This window comes from Heterocephalus glaber, unplaced genomic scaffold (genome assembly GCF_053883595.1).
Source record: "Heterocephalus glaber isolate CG9 unplaced genomic scaffold, H.glaber_assembly_v1.0 deba00001761, whole genome shotgun sequence".
Classification (NCBI taxonomy): Eukaryota; Metazoa; Chordata; class Mammalia; order Rodentia; family Bathyergidae; genus Heterocephalus; species Heterocephalus glaber.
In genome coordinates this window covers 823,527-846,473 of record NW_028258458.1, presented here as the reverse complement: position 1 = coordinate 846,473, position 22,947 = coordinate 823,527, and the positions used below count along the sequence as shown (strand labels likewise).

Here is a 22,947-nt window from a genome sequence, read left to right as displayed (position 1 = left end):
CAGAATAATATTTTAAATGTAAATCTTTAAATATTGGAGATTTTAAAAGAAACCAGTTATATAAAATCCATTTCTTGTTTTTACAGTCTCATTTAACATCCTTTTAAAAAAATACAGCAAAACATTTATTGGTACATTTTAGGCATATATAATGATGATGCTCATAGGGAATTTGCACCTGTATATGGTACATCCCAACCCTTTTTTTCCTGTGCCTCGCCTTCCCTCCTTATGTACAAAAGCTTTGTTTCCTTTTTTTCCTTGTTTTCACTTTTTTTTCTTGTCCCTTCCTCTCTCCTTCCCACTTGAACATTTTCTTCCCATTTCCCAATATCTGTTATACATTTTAGTAACACTTTCCTCATTGTCTGCCCAGAAGGAGTAAGAGATGCTTTTGCAGATAATGTTGTGTGTGGCAGATTTTGGTACAGGGCTTACCTAAGGAGTAGACAGATGGGTAGTTGTGGGTTTCCTGTGGGATTTGCTTTGTGGTGTGCAGCCACCCTGAGCAGGGTCTCTTGTGAAATCAGGGAGCCTGATAGTGAAGTGTTCTAGGAATCTGGGGTTGCAGGTGGCCTTAACTCTTCATCTGCCAGCTCCTGTGAAGGGAAGCATGCAGATTTTGCATCAGTGTAGTTCATATCATAAAGGAAGCTGCTTATGTGCCAAGTGAGGAATAAATCACACTTGTGTGATATCTTTGCTGGCATGCCAATTGGGTTTGCATGTTGGGGGCCACCAAAGATGCCTTTGAGGGTACAAAAAGTTAACATTTTTTGGTGTTATTTCTTGAGTCGATCTTGCTATGTAGTGCAGGCTGGTCTCGAACTTGCAGCAATCCTCCTGCCTCAGCCTCCCGAGTGCTGTATTATAGGTGTGCACCACCACGCCTGGCTCTCAGAAGGTTAACTTTCAAGCCATGCCTGTAATCTCAGCACTTGGGAGGGAGGCTGAAGATTGTGGTGAATTTGAGGTCAGCCTGGGCTACCAACCAAGGTAGCCAACCTGAACTACATAATGAAACCTTGTCTCAGCCCTGCCCCCCAATAAAAGATTGTTAACTTTGAAATTTTTCCAAGTAACTTATGTTAAAAGAAAGTCCTTCAGCTCCCATATGGTATTTGAATACTGTCCTCCTACAAAAGGAAGCCATATCCCGGAATAAGACCAGCCCTTTAATTAAATAAAGATAGTCCTACAAATTGTCAGTAACATGTTCTTAGCTTTTTGGTTTTTTTTACCATGCATCACAAACTTTGTTAGAGCTTGTGGTTTGGAAGTCACTGGGTTTTCACTGGTGAAATCCTAGGGCTGGGGATTTGGAATGGGCAAGGCTTAGTGCCTGGAGAGACTGACTCTGAGGCTGCTGCTCCCTGCTTGTTACCTTCCGTTGGTGCTTCCCTGGGTCAGAGCAGGCTGAACCTGAGCGAGCACAGAGAGCAGTCCTGTCAGCCAGGGCCTCCCCCACGCCGGCCCTTCCCAGGCTCTGCTTCTAGCTCCATACTTTCAGCTTGACTTGCTGGGCTTTGCAAGTATTTGTGCGTTTCTTTGTTTCACTCTAAACCAAAACTGTCTTTGTGGAGCTTAGAGATGCAGTGTTACAGAATGGAGGCGCTGATACTTTAATCAAAGATCAAAACAGAAAAAAGGAAGGAGGGGCTTACAGAGGTAGAATGTCATAGGGAAAGGTGTGCTGAAAATGCAGCACCCTTTATCGCTGAAGGTGGGAACGTTTGTGTTCTGTGGACCAGAGTTGTGCAGATTTGGAAGTTTTCTAGATTCAAAGTGGTAGGGTTGGGCAGAGTGTTTTTCTTCCCTCCTTTCCTCTCCTTCGCTTTTTTCCCCTTAATTCCTCTCCCTTTCCCAACCCCCGTTTTCCTTCCCCTGCTTTCCCTTCTGCTGGGGATGTGATCCAGGACCTCATCAAACTAAGCACATACTCTCTACCCCCACACTCCCTTCGCGCCTTTGAGTTTTTAAAAATGTAAAATATATGGAAAATGTGCCACTTTAGCCACCTTAAGTGTACAATTAGGTACATCTTCTGTACTCCAGTCTCAGAACTTTATCATCCCAAACAGAAATTCTATTCCTTGAACAGTAACTCCCCATTTCCACTTCCCCCAGGCCCTACTATCTGCCTGTGAGTTTGCTTGTTCTAGGTATCGCTTAAGAGCAGAATCATGAAGTATTTGTCCTTTGGTATCTAGCTAATTTCATGATGCCCTCAAGGTTCATCTGTGCTGCAGTGTGTATCAGAACTTCATTCCTTTCGATGGCTGAATAATATTCCATGCTGGATACATCACATTTTGTTTATTCCATTCATCTGCTGCTTAGCACTTTGTTTCATCTTTTAGCTTTTTTTTTTTTTTTTTTGGTACTGGGGATTGAACTCGGGTCCTTGTGCTTGCGCAGCAGACAGTGAAACCACTGAGCTAAATCCCCAGCTCATTTAACTTTTAATCAGTAATGCTGCTGTGAACACTGGTGTACACATATTGGAGTTCCTGCTTTACATTTTTAGGGGGCAAATACCCAGGAGAATTAGTGGGTTATATGATTCTGTGTATAATTTTGAGTAACTGCCACACTACTTTTCCCAGTGAATGCACCATTTCACATTGCTGGTTTCCCCCCTTTTATGAAGCTAAAATTGGTTAGGTGCATGAGTACCACCTTATTTCCATTCCATGAAATCTTACAAGTATTCCCTTCTCTTTTCCTGTTGTTTTTTTTTTTGGTACCGAGGATTGAACTGGGGTCTTTGCACTTGCAAGGCAGGCGACAGAACCACTGAGCTACATCCCCGGCCCCATCTTTTCCTGTTTTTATCTTGGAATTAACACACCTCAGGCAGGGAGTTGGCCTGCTCTCCTCCATGTTACAGCCCATAAGAGCATGTGTAAGCCTATAAGAGCATACTTTTCTCAGGAATGATTTATTAATAGGTGAGGGGTATTATTTATTTATTTATTTATTTATTTATTTTGGTACCGGGGATTGAACTCGGGTCCTTGCGCTTGAGCAGCAGGCGGTGAAACCACTGAGCTAAATCCCCGGCCCCTTAATAGGTGAGTTTTAAGGAACACATTACTGTAACTTTCTCTCCTATGGAGCACTTTGGTTTTTTTTGTAACGGGGATCAAACTCGGGACCTTGCACTTTCGAGGCAGGTGGTGGAACCATTGAGCTAAATCCCTGGCCCTTGTTTGAATGTCTCACTTCAAACCCAGTCTTGGTCTTATGTTATATTTAAATTTGTGAAATTGTGAACCAGGCAAATCATATTGGCTTTAATATTGTGTTAATATAAACCCTTTCCCCCCCATCTTTTGAATTTAGTGAAGGCGAACGACCTACTCAGAATGAGAAGAGGAAGGAGAAAAATATAAAAAGAGGAGGCAATCGCTTTGAGCCATATGCCAATCCAACTAAAAGATACCGCGCCTTCATTACGAACATACCTTTCGATGTGAAGTGGCAGTCACTTAAAGACCTGGTTAAGGAAAAAGGTAATGGTACTGGTGTTGGAGTAGGGTAAGGAGGTCGGTGTGTCATCTTCTCTGTGGCTAATTCCTTGGTTACTTTTTGTCAGTGAAAGCTGTTCTGGGAGGAGCTTGTGTTTTGTCCAGGCTTAGAGTCCACTCTACCACACTTTTTTGTAGTCCTGCCTGTGTGTCAGTGGTGTGTATGGTCCTTTGATCTACAAATGATTTTACTGGCTTAATATGGTTAATAGGACTCTGATTAGTCTTGAGGGAAGCCTTTTTGTGTTAAGGAAATTCAACGAATTCTTTACTTGGAGAAGTTTTTTTCTTTTAAAATTTGTTTTAAGCTTTTAAAATATGACAGGAAGTTTGTTTAAATTTTGTGGATGTCCTCTTGGGATCAAAATTTGGTAGCTGGAATGTGTGCTGCTCAGATTCCAAGCATAAAAAATACTAGCTTCAGTTAAACCGTTAGGCTTTACCTCCCTGGGAAAAAATAGATTGGCAATTGGAGAATTCAAAATAAGGGGTTACCTGCTTGGTAACACGGTTCCTTATGTGGGTACACATTGGCCGAGCCCAGGTGTCCACATGCTGACTTAGGGCAAGGGAAGCAATGAAGCTTAGCTGCCACCAGGAGGTCTGAGGAGGCTGCCTCAAAGGTCTTCTGCTCACCCCAGCAGGCTACTGCTGTGTCCTCTCCTTCCTCACTCCTATCTTGCTGTTGCCTTCCTTTCTTCCCTGTGTCTTGGTCCTGCTGGTGGCACTCAAGACTAAATGATTGTTCAGCCCTGGTTTAGACAAAACTATTACTAGAGAACAACTTGTATGTCTTGAGCTTCCCTCTCCCTCAAGGGAAACCTAGAATCAAATCATCCTTAATGGAGTCTTTTTGAAGGGCTGAAAAGTATTGGTTTTCTGGAGCATTCATACTGAAGAGATGGCGAGCATGATTTGTCAAATGATTAACATTTCAGTGACAAAGATGCCACTTGGGTAGGTCATTTTGGTATGTGTGCTGGTGCTACCTGCATCGGGGTTTGAAACCATGAATGGCCATGGCCATCATGATCCCATTACTTAACTTTGGCCATGATGTGCAAGAAGCACTAGGCACCGTGAACTTCCGTCCCACGTGGTATTTCTCCAGATAACACAGGTGGAAAAATGTTTTGGTGTGAGGTTTGTTTTCTGCCTTGATCAGCCAAATCATTCCTGCCAATACTCCTAGGGCAAGAGTGAAGTTTCTTTTGTCTGAAGGGTGTGTCATGTGGCATCCCAGATGCAGTGTTCTTGGTTTTTGGGACTGCTGCTTCATTATAAGCTTAGAATTTCTGAGTTGGATCTCATTCGAATTAGTTTTTGGAATAACCTCCAAATTTGTGTTCTTGTGATTTGGTTGAATCGCTGAATTGCTATTTCCATTGATAATAAGGTATAGTAGTTCCAAGAACCAGGAATGTGGCTTTGAAAATGAAATTGCTAGAATTTTGTAAGAGATTGCAGGCCAAATTACTTTTTCATTTTTAGGAGTGTGTGAACCAGTTTTGGGACAAGATGGATAAAGTAGATGACATTTTTACTGCATAACCATTCAGCAATTCAGTTTTGGAAGCGTTAAAGCTGGTAGCAGCAGCAGCAGCAGCAGCAGCCATGACATTTCTGGATGTAGAAGCAGTTCACCTCAATTTACTATTTTGCCCTGTAAAGTGTGGAGCCAGCCTGGTGGTTGATTTGGATACTTCCAAACTGGTTCTCATATTCCCCTGGCATACTGCTATGAATGCCTGGGGCTCAGCCCTTTTCAGTGTATTTTTGGTGTTGTAATTTAGAATTACAGGTGTGCAGTAAATCCATTATTTTTAACAAACCTTAAATGTTCTTGTGAAGAGCTCCCCTGTACTGGTTAAATTATTTTGCTGTTTATTAAATTATATGCAGTATTAGATTGTGAGTAAAGTGAGAAGAGAAAGGTAATCTTTTTTATGGTAATGGTTATATTCAGTATATAAGGTCTAAAGAAATTTACTATGTTTGTATATTTGTGCCTCTTTAAGAAATGTTCTCATTCTTTTCATTATGAGGTTTTAGAAGTATGTTTTAATTCATGTCTTGATATATCAAAAATATGTCTAAATGTTTATTTAAATCTGAAATACTTAACTTGAAATCTGTTGGCAGTAGATCTTAAAGTTTTTTGAAGATGTACACACGAGAAGAAATGGCAGAGAGAGGAGCCTGTGCCCTAAAGGTGGTAGTCTGACAATAATCTCCAGTGGACAAACCACATCGATTTGGACACACACGCTCAAAACACCCTTTTATTAGTCTGGATTTAAAGAGTTTACCCTGATGAAATCTGAATCCTGTTGTTTCAGGAAACTAATGGAATAAGAGCTAGAATTAGTTGTCCTTAACTTGAATTTTCCATCATTGCGTGGTGTCTGATTGCAGCCTCTCAGAAGGGAAGTAGTAGCTTTGGCAAGAGGGGAGCTTTTCTAAGGATAAGCATGTGTGAGAGTGTCACATATATCCTTCTTGATTCCAGATTTTCTTCTCCTTTGACAACACCAGGTGTGTATTTTTCTTTCCATGTTTAGTTTCAGCATTTTTTTTTTTTTGGTACGAGGGATTGAACTCGGGTCCTTGCACTTGCGAGGCAGGCGGCGGAACCAGTGAGCTAAATCCCTGGCCTAGTTTCAGCATTTAGCACCATTCTGGGAGGTCTGGTTAATAATAATCTGACTTATGGAAACTGGTCCTTAGGCCTTTCCCATTAGAAAGAACCAAAAGCTTGTTTGGTGGCACAATCCTGACATCAACACTGGGAGGTTTAAAGAGAAATTGTGTTGAGAGCTTTGTTTTGTTGTGCTTGGGCTGCTGTGTTGCTCAGCCGCCTTCTGGTTTGTCAGCGGGGAAGGACATTATTTTCAGGAGTTGCTCTTGGCCTAAGCATCTGCTCCTGCCTTACCCTTCCTGCCCTAAGTGTCTTGGGACAAAAGGAAGGTTTCTGTTGTTTTTCCTTTTCCTTTTGACCATGCTTTTTTCTTTTTTTTTTGTACCAGGGATTGAACTCAGGACCTTGTGCTTGCGATGCAGGTGGTGGCACCACTAAGCTAAATCTCTGGCCCCTTGGTCATACTTATTTTTATTTTTATTTTATTTTTTGTACCATTGATCAAACTTGGGACCTTGTGTTTGCGAGGCAGGCGGTGGCACCACTGAGCTAAATCCCCGCCCCGACCATGCTTATTTTTAAATGGAGGCACAGTATCACATGGAACAAATGACTCTGAATACCAGAGAGTTGCTAGATTGAAAAAAATTGAGAAGCAGTGACATGAAATTTGAAGTTTAAAAAAAAAATTGGAGATTACCAAACCAGCTTTGAAAGTAACAGTCCACAGTTGCTCAATTGCATCATGACAGGTGATGAGATACGGTGTTTACTCTAAGGACTGGTGGAAGAAATAAAGATTTTTGTGAATAAAAGGTTATCTTGAGCATTTTATTTTCTTTTCTCTTTTTTTTAAAGGGGTGGGTGCTGGGAATTGACCCTAAGGCTTTGCGCATGCTAGGCAAGCTACATCCCGAACCACGTTTTGGGCATTTTGAATTTAAATGTTGTGCTACATTAGTTCAAGACCATGAAATCCTGTGTGGACGAAGAGAGCTTGCCGCTGGGCCTCTTGTTCTTCTGGCCTAACCAGAGAGCTGGCAGCGTGAGGTTGCACCTGCAACCCAGCAGTGAGTAAACATGGAGCCCAGTGTGAGGAAGAAAGGAAGGTCAGTGATGTAGTTTACTTTCAAGTCAATCCCAGGTTTAGCAGCAGTCAGTTTAACTTGTGTAAGCAAAGAATTTTTTAAGCACTTAATCCTTCTCTTATTGTTTAATGCATCACTTTAAGTAAATTCAGATGCCACCGGACAGAAAACTGAGGCCCAGAGGGCAAATACAGTCCTAAAGAAACCTGCTAGCTCAGCGACAGCCTGCACTGTTGGTCTGTTTTCAGTTTAATAAAATCACTACCCAATCTACTTGCTCCTTTGTATTTTCCTTTGTTGGAAATTCAGCCTGGACTTTGGAAAGGCTTGTTCTGCTAAAGCATTTACAGGTGTGAATACTGAAGTTGAGCCCAAGCAATGCAGCTTGTATGGAGTACGCTGGTCTTTGGTCTAGAGAGGTCATGATTTTTTTCTGCTGTTGTCAAATTGGAATAAGTGTGACCTTGGTCATTTTCTACCTTGTCCATGAAGCTGTTAGTCATGGTACAAAATAATTAAAGGTCGGGGCTGGGAGTGTAGTTCAGTGGTGTGTGTTTAGCATGTGTGAGACCCTGCATTCAATCCCTAGAACCCCTCCCAAAATAATTAAAACGTTAAAGACCTTATATCTGAATTCTGTTAAGTGAAGCTTGGGCTTTTGTATTTCCTTTATTTTTTGTCCATTACAAATTTGAGCAGTAAATGGGAACACAGAAATGAAGCTTTTTCTTTTTTTTCTTTTATTTTTGGGGGGGTGATATACCGGGGATTGAACTTGGGACCTTGTGCTTTCAAGGTAGGCAGTGAAACCACTGAGCTAAATCCCTGGCATTTAGGCAATTTTTTAATAATCTACTTAATTGTTATTTTTATTTATTTATTTACTTGGCCTTTTTTTTTTTTTTTTTTGGTACCAGGGATTGAACTTAGGTCCTTTCGCTTGCGAGGCAGGTGGCGGAACCACTGAGCTAAATTCCCAGCCCCTTACTTGGCATTTTTATTTTTTTTTATTTATTTATTTTTTGGTACCGGGGATTGAACTTGGGTTCTTGAGCTTATGCAGCAGGCGGTGAAACCACTGAGCTAAATTCCTGGTCATATTTGACATTTTTAAATGAAGGTAGAGGTTGACATTTGGTGTTATATTTTTTACAAAGTCTTAACTATTTCTATTTAGATATTCTGATGTTTGAAGTTGTAATCAGATTTGTGTCAGCCCCTGCTCTTGTGTGTTTCTTCCATTGTCAGGAGGGGTGAGGAGCAGCATTATTCCCCATTAGTAACTAAGCCCCACTTGCTGAGACTGCTCTGCCTCTTGTCACCAGCTCTGGGTGGTTCATTCTTTTAAACTTCTAATTGTGGAATGTGACCACTCTTTGTGTGGTTGGCAAGTTTTGCCTTCAGATTCTTACTGATAGTGGTTCTAGTTACACATGTCTTTGCTTTGGTCTCGTAGAACTAAAAAGAATATCTTTGTGGAGGGAAGTGTGAAGTAGAAGTGATTGCACACCCTGTTTAAGACGGGAGTGGAAGTTTCTCAGGGCAGAAATGGGGATGTTACACATTTGTAATGTACGTGCTTAGTACCGATGGTCCCCAAGGACAGCATTACTCATGCTGATGATGCCACAGATGACAGCTATTCCATAGGGAGGGGGAAAAGGTATTTTTAAAGCCAACTTTTAGCGCAAAAGACTGAAGTTGGGAGTATGGCATCACTAGAATGTTAAGTAAAAAATGGTCATAATGTATAACCTGGTATTTTGTTAAAACAGTTATGACTGGAAAAAAGTTTGGTTTGGACTTGCTTTTTAGGTTTTAATAAGAGCTTTTTGATGGAAGTGTCTTTGTTGACACAGGTAGAAAATTTCAAATATAGTAGTGTTTGAATTCTGACAACAAACATGGTTGTCTTAAGTTAGATATTGTGAGTGTAAGGTTAATAGGCGGTAGTCACAGCTGGTAGGAAATAAGTTTGGGGTCTCTTCCCTGTTTTGACATTACTTGGCCTTTTTATCAAAGTGGAGATAGGGCTCTGGTTCCTGAATGGCTGCTGCTATTGAAATGAATGGCTTTTAACATGGCCTCAGGAATTGCCACATGTTTGGAACTGCTGTACTTTTGTTAGTGTAAAATAAAGCCAGTTTGTATGGCTTCCCTTTGGCTGTGATCATTTTTTAGTTGTCTCACAGGAATACATTCTCCAAAAGTTAACTCTGTTGGTCTCTCGTATTTCTTTGTTTCTTTGCACTATTTCTTTCTGTTTTGTGCAAAGTGCCAGTTTTATAACATTTCAACAGTGAAGAAGGAAAGTAAGGCTGTAAAATTAAACCTTGAATCCTTGGCCTTCTTGCCTTCAGCATGGTACAAATCCATTACTACATATGCCCTTCAAAATGTTAATTTGTGAGGTAATTTTCTTTTTTCCCATTTAAATCTTTCCTTGCCTTATTAATTTGAAAATCAAAATTTTAATGTCCTTGGGGCAAAGGAGTTGGAATAGGCAGGACCTGTCAAGGCCATTAAGTGGATTTTTTACCCTTGTACTGCCAAACCAAAGTGAATCAGAGAAGGCTTTAACATCCAGAGTAATCCTTCGGGTGAAAAAAAGATTCCTGAGAACAAACCCTTTTTTAACTTTGGAGAGCCTGCCTAAAGATTGCTTTCTCCAGGTTAATGGTTGAAATTTGTTTTCTGTGTGCCATCTTCAAGTTCAGCAGCCATTTTGGTGGTTGTCTTGATGGATTCTAACATCTGGTCATGGTGGTCATGAATAGGCAAACCAAACCTGGAGGAAAAGCCGCAGGAACTTTTAAAATGCTTTGTGTGGTGTCTCCCAGTCCCCATTTCCTCACCCCCCCCCCAGTCTTTAACTGTTTAGTTGCCAGTTGAGCCCTAGATTTGAATTTATGTCCTTTTATGGGGAGGTTTAGAAAGCAGCAAGAATAAAGCCTGGCTTAATTCACTGAAGAGAACCCAGATGCTGCTCTGGTTTCATGATTGTATATTCAAACATTCTGATTCAAAACTGTGGAGCCTGATTCACTTACACGACTAGTTCCAGAATTTGTGGGGCCTACTGCAAAATGGAAAACGGGCCCTCTTGTTAAATTCAGAATTTCAAGATGGTGCTAAGAACATTAAACCAAACAATGGCTCTTATCACACAGGTTGTACACCCACAAAGCCAGGCCTGGGCCATGTGTGTGCCTCTGAGCTTATGTGTACGCATATCCTTGTATTTGTAGTGTGTGAGTTCAGTCCAGTGGTGTTGTGACCTGTGTGCTGTTGCCTGCTTTGACGAGTAAGAGTGTAACTGTAAAGCCTTTCCTCCCTTCTCCAAAAAGCGAATTATGCTGGCTTCTTTCCTACGGATTTGGGTTGCCTCTAGTCATGAATTGAGTTTTCCAGACAGGGAAATTGATAATGGACATCTGTGGAAGTCGTTTGTTTTTGGTGGGAGGAAAATCAAGGACATTTTATTGTTAATGACTTTTCACCTACTTTTACTGCACACCTGTAATGCCTAGTTTGGTGGCTTAGAGAATATGGAGTGTTTCTGGGCTTTCTTATTAAGGCAGAGGCTCCATACAAGGTTGCTGATGATTGTTCTAAATTCCCATTGTTTTCTTGGCTTTTCTCCCTTGGTTTATGTGTCGTCTGGAAACTGATTTGTAGTTGGTGAGGTAACATACGTGGAGCTCTTAATGGACGCTGAAGGAAAGTCAAGGGTAAGTGTCTGAGAGAATTTCTTCTGTGGATTTACTACATGACAAATGTAACTGTATGGTGACGTGGACTCGAATGATATCAGGAAGGCAGTGAGTGCTCATGTTATAGTAGCTATGTTTGATTTTGCCAACATTTGAGTGGGGTGGGAGGGGGTTTGCAAATGGGAGTCCCGCTTTTCCAAATGGCTGGCCAAAGAGTGCTTTGGTATTCTGTTTGGATGCCCAATTTGGATAACTGGGGACCAATAGCAAGCAGCATTGTTTCTTTGTTAACAGAGGAATTGGCTGTGTGAATTATGCATGGAATTTTAGCGGTGGTATAATTAATGTAAAACGTGTGTTCTTGTCTAGAAAATGTTACTCTTGGTTGTTTGCTGAATTTGAAAGTTGTGTGAATCCAAGATTTTGAAAAGTTGCCTTTGTGCCAGTAAATTGTAAACCAAATACTATAACCTGAATGTTCAAAATTGGCCTAGTTTAACGAGAACATACTCTATTTTCTGTTGTGCAATAGAATGGCTTAGAATAATCAAAAGGACGAGCTTAATTTATGGGACGGATGGATCTAGTAGGAGTATGATAAGGGATTGATTGAGTACAGAGGGAAGCAGATCTAAAGCTTGTGTGATTTCTTGGAGAACCTGAATTTAGTTCTGCTCATTATAACTACAGCAGGTACAGTGCAATGCTGGTAATGTGTAGGGAAAGGAGAGGTTAAAGAGCCCCAGCTTTTAATAAGGAAGGCTAGTAGGCAGTTCTGTCACCTTTCCCTGAGAAGAGTTAATTTTTAAAAAACTAACTTTATTAAATAAATCATTTTTGTTTATAACTGTCGTTGATATTTACTATTTTTCTTTTTTTTCTCCCCTTTCCTTGCTCTTCTGACTGGTCTGTGTCTTCTTCCAAAGGGATGTGCGTAAGTATCCTCTAGTTTCCTATTGGCATTTGAGACTTTCAAGTTGTAGGACTGGTTTCACTCATTTCCTTTTGACTCTTCATAGTGTGGTTGAATTCAAGATGGAAGAAAGCATGAAAAAAGCTGCTGAAGTTCTAAACAAGCATAGTCTGAGTGGAAGACCACTGAAAGTCAAAGAAGTAAGCACTCTCTTTAAACTTTCTTTTGGCAATTTTTTTTTTTTTTTTTTTTTTGGCCCAGTGGATCCTACGCAAGCACTCTATCACTGGGCCACACCTCCAGCCCAGAAGTAAACTTGTGATTAACACTGTGGTTGACTGTGTATAATTGTGGAGTTGTCCTTGTTCAGAGTTAGAAGACAAGAGTGGTCCTTGGGCAGACCAGCCTGTTTTTGTTTTATTGTTTTAAAAAAAGTTTTTACTTATTATTATTTGGGGTGTTTTTTTGGTACTGGGGATTGAACTTGGGTCCTTGAGCTTGCTCAGCAGGCAGCAAAACCACTGAGCTAAATCCCCGGCCCATTATTTGGTTTTCTGAGTCAGGTTCTCAGAAAGTCCAGGCTAGCCTTGAACTCACTGTGTGGCTGGCCCAAGCTGGCCTCAGATTCATGGTGATCCTCCTGCCTCAGCTTTCCAAGTGCTGGGACTAGAAGTGTGTGCCACCATGGTCACCCCTAGCCTGTTTTTAATGAAGAGAGTCAGCCATAGGTTCCAGAAGCCACTCCTGTGTGAACTGTAGAGCACCAGGCAAGCAGAACCTCTGTGACTTAAGCTAACCACTTTCCTTAGGCCTTGTTGTTGCAGGGACACTCCAACTGAGCCTGTGGTTTTTTATTGGGCCTCTGCAAGTAAGACTCTTATTACATTTACCAGTCTGAACACTTTTTCTCTTCCCTTGTCTTCCCTTCCTCCTCCCTCCCTCTCTCCATCTCTTATCTCCATTTCTATCTCAGTCTGTCATCTCTGTCTTGGTTCTGTGATGGATCCCAAGGCCTTGCACATGCTAAGCAAATACTCTATAGTTGAGCTATATTCCCAGGTCCTTTTGCCCCTTTTAAAGTGATTTTGCCTTTATTTAAATTTTCTTTCATATCTGATCCATATCAAATGTCTTTCTTCTCTGTGAAGAGGTTTTTTGGTTGCTGATTGAATTGCTCCTTGAATTCTTTGTGCGCCTTCTTGGGAAGGATAGTCAGTGTACTCAGAGGTGCTGCAAGTGGGGAAAGCAGGGTGGGTTGTGAGGTCTCTTTTGATACATAGAACAGGACTCGAAGGGGTGTGTCAGTACCAGAGCACCACACCTAGTCGCTGCGGTGCTCTGCTGAGTCAGGTGCATGAGTGAGTCCAGCAGTCAAAAAGCACTAGAGGGATGAGCACTTGGAGGGTGCAGAACTGTGCTTTCAGACTTCTGGAAAAATCACTGATGGTTTTCGCAGAAATTAAACCGACTCCACTGAATTAATCAGTAAGATTTGGCTTTACTAAGCCCATGACTATCTTATTTCAATCAGGAAAGTCTGTCTGTCTCCCTCTCCTCTCCCCCTCCCCCCGCTCTTTCTGGTACTGGGGATGGAATCCCTCTCTCTCTCTCTTTTTTTTTTTTTTTCCCTTGGTACCAGGGATCGTACTTGGGCCCTTGTGCTTGTGAGGCAGGCGGAGGAAGCACTGAGCTAAATCCCTGGCCCCCTTCTCTTTTTGAGACAGGGTCTCGCTACATATAGTTCAGGCTGACCATCAACTCACTTTGTAGCTCCAGGCTGGCCTCAAACTCTCAGCAATCTTCCTGCCTCAGCCTCCCTAGTGCTAAAATTATAGGTTTGCACCACCATGTGCAGCTTTTCCTCCTTTCTTGTTTCATTCATTTTTCTTTCATGTTAATAGATTTGAGAAACACCTTCCAAACGGCATTTGAATCTCAGAAATTTTGGAAGTACTGATTATCCTGCACATGTGGTTCTAATTGTCACAGGGTTGGTTCTGTGTAACACTTCTGTGCTTGTTTCAGGATCCTGATGGTGAACATGCCAGGAGAGCAATGCAAAAGGTGATGGCTACGACTGGTGGGATGGGTATGGGACCAGGTGGCCCAGGAATGATTAATATCCCACCCAGTATCCTAAATAATCCTAACATCCCAAATGAGATTATCCATGCATTGCAGGCTGGAAGACTTGGAAGCACAGTATTTGTAGCAAATGTAAGTAAATGGAATTATTGTCTAAAGTAGAAAATGTGCAGAACTTTATGAGCTGCTCTTGCCCATATGTTTTAAAAGTAATTCTATGGGCCGGGATTTAGCTCAGTGGTGCTGCTGCCTGCCTCGCAAGCACAAGGACCTGAGTTTGATCCCTGGTACCAAAAAAACCCAAAACAAAACAAAAAGTAATTCTACTAGGGCCAGGAATTTAGGTCACTGGTACCGCGCCTGCCTCACAAGTGCAAGGTGCTGAGTTTGATCCCCAGTACTGGGGGAAAAAAAGTAATTCTGTTATTTGAGAGGAAAAATTTTTTTTTTTTTTTTTTTTGTACCGAGGATCAAGCTTGGGTCCTTGTGCTTGCACAGCAGGCAGTGAAACAACTGAGCTAAATCCCCTGCCCCTGAGAGGAAAATTTTAAACGAGGGTTACGTTATCTTGATTTATAAAAACTGGCTTTGGGGTTAGACTTTGTCTCCCAGTGACCTCTGTATTCCTCAGTCACAGCCCTGACCATGGTCCTGTTTGGGCCACGTTTACTTAGGTTTGCAGGTGTTTACAAAAGTGGCAGCTACCTCTGCATTCTCTGTGGGTTTTCTTTTGCAGTTCGCTCCGGGCCAGAGTGGGCAGAGACAGCATCCTGACACCTGCCTTTCCGGGTTGTGTCTGCAAGAAAGAAAATGGGTGTGGGGAGTAGCATACTTTTTTTTTTTTTTTTTTTTTTGGAGAAAAGAAACAGTAAATAGAGCAGTAGGACTGGGCTTCATAATCCTGTTTGAAACATTCCACTGCAGTGGATTAATTTTTGTGATGTCATCTAGTGCTTGTTTCCACAGAGTATTTCTTGTTCGTGTCGTAAAAATGTTGTTTTTCTTAGATGTTTATATTGAACCCCCCCCCTTCTCTCAATCAGCTGGATTATAAAGTTGGCTGGAAGAAACTGAAGGAAGTATTTAGTATGGCTGGTGTGGTGGTCCGAGCAGACATTCTGGAGGATAAAGATGGGAAAAGTCGTGGAATAGGCACTGTGACTTTTGAACAGTCCATTGAAGCTGTGCAAGCTATATGTATCCTTTGGCAGAGACTGAAGTCGAAGTGAGCAGACTGACCTCACTACTGTTTTAGGTAGTAACGTAGGTTTGTGTAAGGCAGAGGTGACTAGTATGTTTTTGTTTTTGGTAGTGGGGATTGAACTGAGGGCCTCCTTGCACCTGCACCTTGTACACACTGGGTAAGTGCTCTAGCATTAAGATACACCCCAGCCCTGAATTCCTGTTTCCTGTGTGCCTAGAAGGAATGCATTGGTGTGAAAATCGAGAGTTCTCTAGGCTGGAATAGATTCAAGATGGTGTGGCTGGAAAGGGTAGTTAGACTGGAGAATCTGATACGGGCACATGTCCATGAGTGGTCTTTTCCAGCCTTTTTTTTTTTTAAAGGGATCAAACTCAGGACCTTGTGCTTGTGAGGCAGGCGGGGTGCCACTGAGTTAAGTCCCCGGCCCCTAGCATTTTCTTTTTAGAGGAGTCTGGGTTTGAAAGAAGTGCAGAAACTGAATCACTAGAGAGAAACAGGGCTGTCACTCACGTCTTCACAGGATCCTGTCCAGTGGGCACAGATCATTTTGCAAGCAGCAAGACTTCTCCCTTCCTAGGCTTAAAGCATTTTCTTTTCCTTTGTTTTTTTGTTGGTGATACTGGATACAGGGCCTTGCTTCTCCTGGGCGAGTGAACTACCACTGAGCTACATCCCAACACCCCCCCCCCCCCCCCGCTTTTTTTTGGTACTGGGGATCGAACTCGGGTCCTTGTGCTTGCGAGGCAGGCAGCGGAACCACTGAGCTAAATCCCCGGCCCTCCAACCCCTTTTTTAGAATTTCATTTTGCGACATTGTCTTGCTCAGTTGTCCATGCTGTCTTCAAACTTGAGATCCTTATGGCTAGCCTTTCTACCAGCTGGGATTGCAGGTGTTCCCCACTGCTCCTGGCTAAGCGTTACATCTTTTTAAATGACAGTGGAGGTTGCCTCATGTGATCAGAGTCATTAAACTCTGACAAGACTTGTCACTGAGTATTTTACCCAGAAAATGATAGGATACCTGGCCTGAAGGACACATACAGAAAACTGTGATGCAGCTGCTCAGGAGGAACACTGGCTGAGAAGTAGAAGGTTAGGAAGCGTCACACCTAAAGAACAAGCTAGAGTTTACTTTTTTTTTCCTTCAAACATTCTTTACTCTGATGCTTACTGTGGAAACAAATACATGAAAGTATAATAAAGAATTGAAGTGGCTCATAAATTCACCTTTTAAACTGATAGCTGTGGAGTATTTTTTTAAATTTGTTTTGCAATTGTAAGAAACAGCCTTAATTGTAATACCAGCTATGTTTAATGGCCAGCTGCTGTTTGATAGACCAATGCACGTCAAAATGGTAAGTTGGTAGCATTACTGTCTATCTCCTCTAGTCTATCCAGAAAAGTGCATGTGGCCACTATACTAAACTTAGGGATCAGTCTGTGTTTAATGGGGTACAGTATGTTGAGCACATGTTTGACAGCCTTTTGCTCATGCAGCTCATATAGCTCATGTAGACTTCTTCATAGTTGCCTATGATTGGCATGTTCAAGAAGTCACCTGAGTATCCTGCTTAAGCAAGTGATCACTTTCAAAAATACCTTTAGGTAGGTTTTTCATTTTCAAAGTACGGCAATAGAATGGTTATCATTCAATCTGTGTTGAACATAATGAAGTCTTTGAGTCAGACAGCTTTTAAAGTAAAGTCTGTTGGAACACATTAGCCTGATTAAATATTAGCCATGCTATGGTGATGCCAAAGGTAATAGTTGATACAAACATGGGTGGAATGTGTTCAGGGCAGTCTAGTTAGGCCTCAAATTCAGGAAGAAGATAAAAGGAACTGTAAAGAAATTTTTCAGTTATTTTAACATTCAGTTTTTTGTTTGTTTGTTTTGAGACAGGGTCTCGCTGTGTAGTTCAGACTGGCCTTGAACTTGCTGTGTAGCCCAGGCTGGCCTCGAACTTTGCAGCGATATTCCTGCCTCAGCCTCCCGAGTGCTGGGATTATAGGTGTGAGTCACCACGCCTGCCTTAACATTCAGTTTAGTTTTTTAAAAATATGTATTTGAGGGGCCGGGGATTTAGCTCAGTGGTTTTACTGCCTGCTGCGCAAGCCCAAGAACCTGAGTTGCATCACCGGTACCAAAAAAAAAGAAAATATGTATTTGAGGGCCAGGGATTTAGCTCAGTGGTTTTGCTGCCTGCTGCGCAAGCGCAAGGACCCGAGTTCGATCCCCAGTACCAAAAAAAAAAAAACCGAAAACACCAGTATATAGTGAATTAAAATTTGGGCTGGGGATTTAGCTGAATGGTTCCAGTGCCTGCCCCGGTACCAAAAAAAAACCCCAAAACAAAAAAATACGTATTTGATTCATGTGACTCAAAAGTTAAGCATGAAAATAAGAGTACTCACTTGCACTTCTTGCCTGGTCCCTAGCTATCCCCTTATCCCCCACAGTAATACGCCTGTGTGTTTTTCTCCTGCCCCTTGACAAAGGTAACAAGTATGCTTGTATGTGCCTTTTTACCCTTGCGTAGTATTCCATGGCACGCTATACCACAATTTAACTAGTTGTGCAAACAGTGCTGCAGTGGATAATTATATAACTTTGTTTGCTTTTTCTTTCAGGATGAGAGGGCCTTACCAAAGGGAGATTTTTTCCCTCCTGAACGTCCACAGCAACTTCCCCGTAAGTATTTGAGTTATACTAAACAGAGAGGTATGGTTACAAGGAACCAAGGGAAATTATGGTTACAGTGGAACTTGTGCCTAGTTAACCTGGAGTTCTCAACCATTTTCCTTCTATAGATTTTTCAGGGTGACAAGCAGAGAGAACATTTACAGTCTAACAAGGGTTGTTAGGGTTACTGGGTCGTAGGCAGGCAGCCTGAGACATAAAGGCTGTAGTTAGGTATGTGAAAGCGCCGAAGGAAAGAACCAAAAACTGCTAAGGGAATTAAACCAGACTGCACTGAGAGTCAAAAGACACGGGTTATTACCGTATGGCCCAGCAGTTCTGTTCCAGCTCTGTTCCAAGAGAATTAAAACCATATGTCCACACTGAAACCTAACAGATGTTCATAGGAGAATGGTTTATAAATAGCCAAGAAGTCATGATGGCCCCTTAGCTCTAGAGTGGGTGAATGTAAACTCAAGTGATGGAATGTTATTTCACCATTAAAAGGAAGGAAATACTGATACATGTTATGAACCTTGAGTCCATCTCCAGAAAGTGACTGGAATAAGGAAATCCCATAAAGACAGAAAGGAGATCACTGGTTACTGGGAGCTGGTGGGAGGGATGAGGAGTCACTACTAGTACGGGTGCCTTTTCCATTTGGGGAGATGAAAATGTTCCCATAATTAAGTGCCAGTGATGGTGCTATGACACTGAATATACTCAGAACCAGAACCACTGAATTCTGTACTCAATGGACTTTGTGGCATATGAGGGTTAACCACATTTTGTGAAGAGAGAAAAGAATTGGCTGTTTACAGTGTTAGGTGAAAATCTGCCTTATGACGGAAAGGCTAGTTGATTGGTCACTTCGGTTGTGAGTGATGCATGTTAGCACCATGTCTTATTGATACCAATGTAGAGCCTGGAGGCTTGGGGAATTGGTGTCCTAGGGCTTACCTGTGGCAGGGAGAACCACCCTGGGGTGGGGACTGTCTGGAGAACCAGGGGATGCCCGAGGGAGCAAGGTTCCAGCTGCCAGCCCCAGTGGGGGAGATTGGAGTTGAATGGAGCCTAAGTGCCAAGTTGTAGCAGTGCGATTGAGGGAGATCTTGAGGGAAATGAGTGGCTTCAGGAGTAGGAGGTGGGGTGGGCTCAAGGGCAGAGCATACAACTAATATACCTGAGGCCCTGGGGCTGATCCACAGCACCTCATAAAACAACAACAAAAAACCCCAAAAGAATAGGAGAGGGTTCATCTGTTGAAAGGCGTTAAAATATCTAGGGAAGGACCGTATTTCCATGTCTTAGCGCATTTGTTTTTCAAATAAGTGGACACTGGTCACTTGCCATAGCTCTTGTTGGCTCTTGTGCCTGCAGGAGGGGAGGAGCACCGGTCCCCAAGGAGCCCATTATCCCTGGTTCATGGTTTCCCAGACAATTCCAAGGTTTAACTTGAGAGCCTTGAGTGCTTTGGGAATAAGTAGCCGTGGTGATCCCTTGCTGCTGTTGCCATGCAGTTAAAACAGGGAGATTAACAGATTAAATACCTGGTAACTTGTCAAGCAGGTTTTTAATTGTTGTTTTAACCTTGGTACATCTTGGCTTAAGCCCTAGACCAGTGTCAGGCCTTCTTGGCTATTTCCAGACCGTATTCTTGGGTCCCTGTTTGTGCTTGTGGGTGTTAAGCTAAGGCTGAGGGTAGGCTGGGTATCAAAAGTTAGGAAGAGGGCCAGGGATTTAGCTCAGTGGTTCCAGCGCCTGCCTCACAAGCGCAAGGTCCCGAGTTCGATCCCCAGTACCAGAAAAAAAATAGAATGTCAAAAGTCAGGAAGCTTTGGTGGTAGTAGAAAAAAAGGTTCCTTGAATATACTATCTTCATTTTTAGAAAACCATCCACATCAGAGACTAGTGTATTGTGGATTCACAACACTGTTTTCACCAGGGAAGTACTTTAGGCTACAGGCTGGTCAGAAAGTGGGCATTGTGCGTGTTTGTGCTACTTGTCACCTGATATCTTGAATTAATCTTTTTTGATCAAACATTTTGAAATTCATGATTTAGGGGAAAAAAAGATACTTAGGATTCTTACTCTATGGGTTATTCTAGTTCTTGGCAACTGAGTGAGCTGATTTGATGTTGCCTTTGCTGTAGAAGCACACATTGTGTGTAAAAAGCGGTGCCTTAGTAAAGGGGAGCGCACCCAGGTGTACAATGTGGAAATCGGAGTGGAGCAGAGCAGTGGAGTGTGATAGCTCCAGCACACAGGTTCTCTTGCCTTTGATGGTCAGCATCTTCTAAGAAGGGAAATCAACACTTTTGACTTCTTTTTCTCCTTCCAGATGGACTTGGTGGTATTGGCATGGGGTTGGGACCAGGAGGGCAGCCTATTGATGCCAATCACCTGAACAAAGGCATTGGAATGGGAAACCTAGGGCCTGCAGGTGAGAATTACAGTACATCTCAACTGGTGATTTCTGGGGAAGTTAAAAGTTATTAAAGTTAATTATTTGGATAATTGGCCTTTGAGAGGTTCAAATGGAGTAAAGGTGGGATTTTTGTTTGTTTGTTTTTGTACTGGAAATTGAATCCAGAGCCTCACATGCTAGGCGAGTGCTGTGCCGTGGAGCTATATCCCCAGCCCTTGGAATAGAGATTTAATCAGGACAAAACTCCCTCCTTGTTCATCTCAGCTTCATTTTGATAAAGACAGTGTTATATTTAAACTGACTTGATTTCCCCCCCTTTAAAGCCATTATATGTTTTCATTTTATTGTGACAGTGACTTTCTGAGCCGAGACAGTTATGTCATTTGATAAAAGGAGGCAAGCCAGAGAGTTGGTCTTGCCCAGGGTCACACAGTCAGTGACATCAGGTCTTGGGATCACAGTACTGCCACTGCACCCTAATGAGCCTGTCACCTAGACTCTTGGCTCTTGCTGATGTTGGCGTGGCTTCTTTGAGGAGTAGGGCTGTTGATAGATGCTAGAAGGTGTGGAGGGGCTTCACTGAGGGAAGACACATTTGGTGGACGAGAAGACAGTAGCTAATTTACGAACGCTGGGACATGTAGAATGTATGACACTAAAACTTTGCTATTTAGCATTTTAGTTTCTGTGTAATGAGATATTTCTACATTTAGGGAATATTTCTTTTCATTTCTTTTTTTTTTTGTACTGGGCATCAAACTCTGGACCTTGCGCTTGCGAGGTAGGTGGTAGAACCACTGAACTAAATCTCTGGGCCTGGAATATTTCATTTTTATGACAGCAGACTTAGGTTTTTCTTTTTACTTTCCTCTTTTTTTTTTTTTTTTGTTCTTTGTGAGACAGGGTCTCACTGTGTAGTCCAGCTGGCCTTGAACTCACGGCAGTCCTTCAGCCTCAGCCTCCTGAGTGCTGGGATGACTGGCATGTGGCATGTCCCATCCTGGCATTTCTTTCTTGGCACCATTTGCAATTGTGATGTGATGTGCTTTCCGTACCACTGTCATTTTTGCACACCCCTGGGCCACCACCTGAAATGGCTCTGCCGGCCTCTGCCACACACATGCTCTTTCTCACTCCCTTGGCTGACACCTTAGGAAAGACTGGGAGTATGGGAGGGATTCTGTGTTTTAGGAACTCCTTTTCATTTTGAGGATTTTACATTAAGCAGGGATTTTATTAAAAGTCTCCTTTTATTCCATAAAATTCTAAAAAGTGTATGTTTTGTTGATATATTTCTTGTTTAATAGTGTCTGATTTTGTCATTTAATAAAACTGTGTAGACTATAGAATACTAAGACACATAATGATTATTTGGTTAAAGGCTTGAGTTATTTGGAGTATGATTTTTGCCAGTTCACATGGAAGAACCTTCTTGTTTTAAGTTTTGTTTTTAGACAAAATACATTAGTCATTAGAGATACTTTTTATTCATGTAGTTTGGAATTTTTTGTACTTTTTAAAGTTTAAATGTTACTTCTTTGGCATAATTTTAGTTTGCATTGACTTTTTCTTTTTAAGGAATGGGAATGGAAGGCATAGGATTTGGAATAAATAAAATAGGAGGTAAGAAATTTAAAATAAAGTACAAATTTTTAGGTACGGCTTTCCTCTTTTTCATCTTTTCTTTCTTGCATCTTAAGCCCTGCACGAAACTCTCACTTTGTCTTCTGAGGTTTGAGCCTAGAAATCACTTTCCTTACCTGTCCATTGCTTCAGTGGGTTGCTGGCTTTCGGCTCTGGCTTTCTGCTAACCAGCTCTGTGACCTTGGGCAAATCACCCCATCTCTCTGGACCTCTTTTTGCTTGTGTGTTCATTGAGGGGTTGGATTAGGTCAGCTTTTTGAAGATGGTGATTTTAAAACAAAGGGCACCAGTCTTTCTTCTTTCCAAAAGCCCTTAAATTTGGTAAGTTATTGGCTAAAAATGCCCTGGGTAGAAGACGTGGAGAACATTTTGCTTTCTCTGATCAGTCTTAGTATCAGTGGTGTGGTGCTAAAATGCACACCTCTCTTGCAGGCATCGAGGGCCCCTTTGGTGGTGGCATGGAAAACATGGGGCGGTTTGGATCTGGGATGAACATGGGGCGGATAAATGGTAAGATTTGTGTTTACTTCCTGCTGATGCCTACCCATTGCTGGTGTGGGCTTCCAGGAGACCTTCAGGATGCACACCCACTTTGAATGATACCCATTTCTGCTTTTCTGGTGATCAGATGTTTATTGCAAAAGCTAGATTTTACTACACTTAATAGTACAATTAGTCACTTGAACTTGAGATATCCAGTGTTCCAAATCTCCCCAAGAATTTTCCAGTAAAATTCTAAAAGCTTTCTTACTGCCTGCCACTCAGAAGCATGTAGACATGTGTGGTTATGTTTTGTACTTAACAATGATCTTCAAGTGTAAGAGATTCAAAATTCATGTCTTCCCAAGAGTGCTGGGGGTGAGAATTGTGTGTGTGTGTGTGTGTGTGTGTGTGTGTGTGTGTGTGTGTGTGTGTGTATGTGGTGGTACTATGATTGAACCTTCACACTGAGCTCCACCCCCATCCCATTTTTTATTTTTTAATTTAATTTCTTTTTTAAAGACAAGGTTACCAGGCCCATGAC

General features: G+C 42.0%; 1 protein-coding gene across 9 annotated transcripts in view; it reads left to right on the top strand.

Annotated features, from left to right (window-relative positions):
* Hnrnpm (heterogeneous nuclear ribonucleoprotein M) overlaps nucleotides 1-22,947 on the top strand; it is a 43,390-nt gene that overhangs the window by 8,129 nt on the left and 12,314 nt on the right. Inside the window, exons 2-13 of one of the 9 annotated variants that reach the window (XM_087201799.1) lie at nucleotides 3,346-3,515; nucleotides 10,935-10,987; nucleotides 11,896-11,903; nucleotides 11,989-12,082; nucleotides 13,908-13,946; nucleotides 14,064-14,099; nucleotides 15,011-15,164; nucleotides 16,477-16,526; nucleotides 17,802-17,862; nucleotides 20,193-20,294; nucleotides 21,858-21,902; nucleotides 22,356-22,433. In XM_087201799.1, coding sequence (XP_087057925.1) covers nucleotides 3,346-3,515; nucleotides 10,935-10,987; nucleotides 11,896-11,903; nucleotides 11,989-12,082; nucleotides 13,908-13,946; nucleotides 14,064-14,099; nucleotides 15,011-15,164; nucleotides 16,477-16,526; nucleotides 17,802-17,862; nucleotides 20,193-20,294; nucleotides 21,858-21,902; nucleotides 22,356-22,433 — 890 coding nt within the window. Of the gene's footprint in view, nucleotides 1-3,345; nucleotides 3,516-10,934; nucleotides 10,988-11,086; nucleotides 11,904-11,988; nucleotides 12,083-13,907; nucleotides 14,100-15,010; nucleotides 15,165-16,476; nucleotides 16,527-17,801; nucleotides 17,863-20,192; nucleotides 20,295-21,857; nucleotides 21,903-22,355; nucleotides 22,434-22,947 lie in introns of those variants that run through there. The other 8 variants (XM_087201798.1, XM_087201792.1, XM_087201797.1 and 5 more) reach the window with 8 other exon arrangements.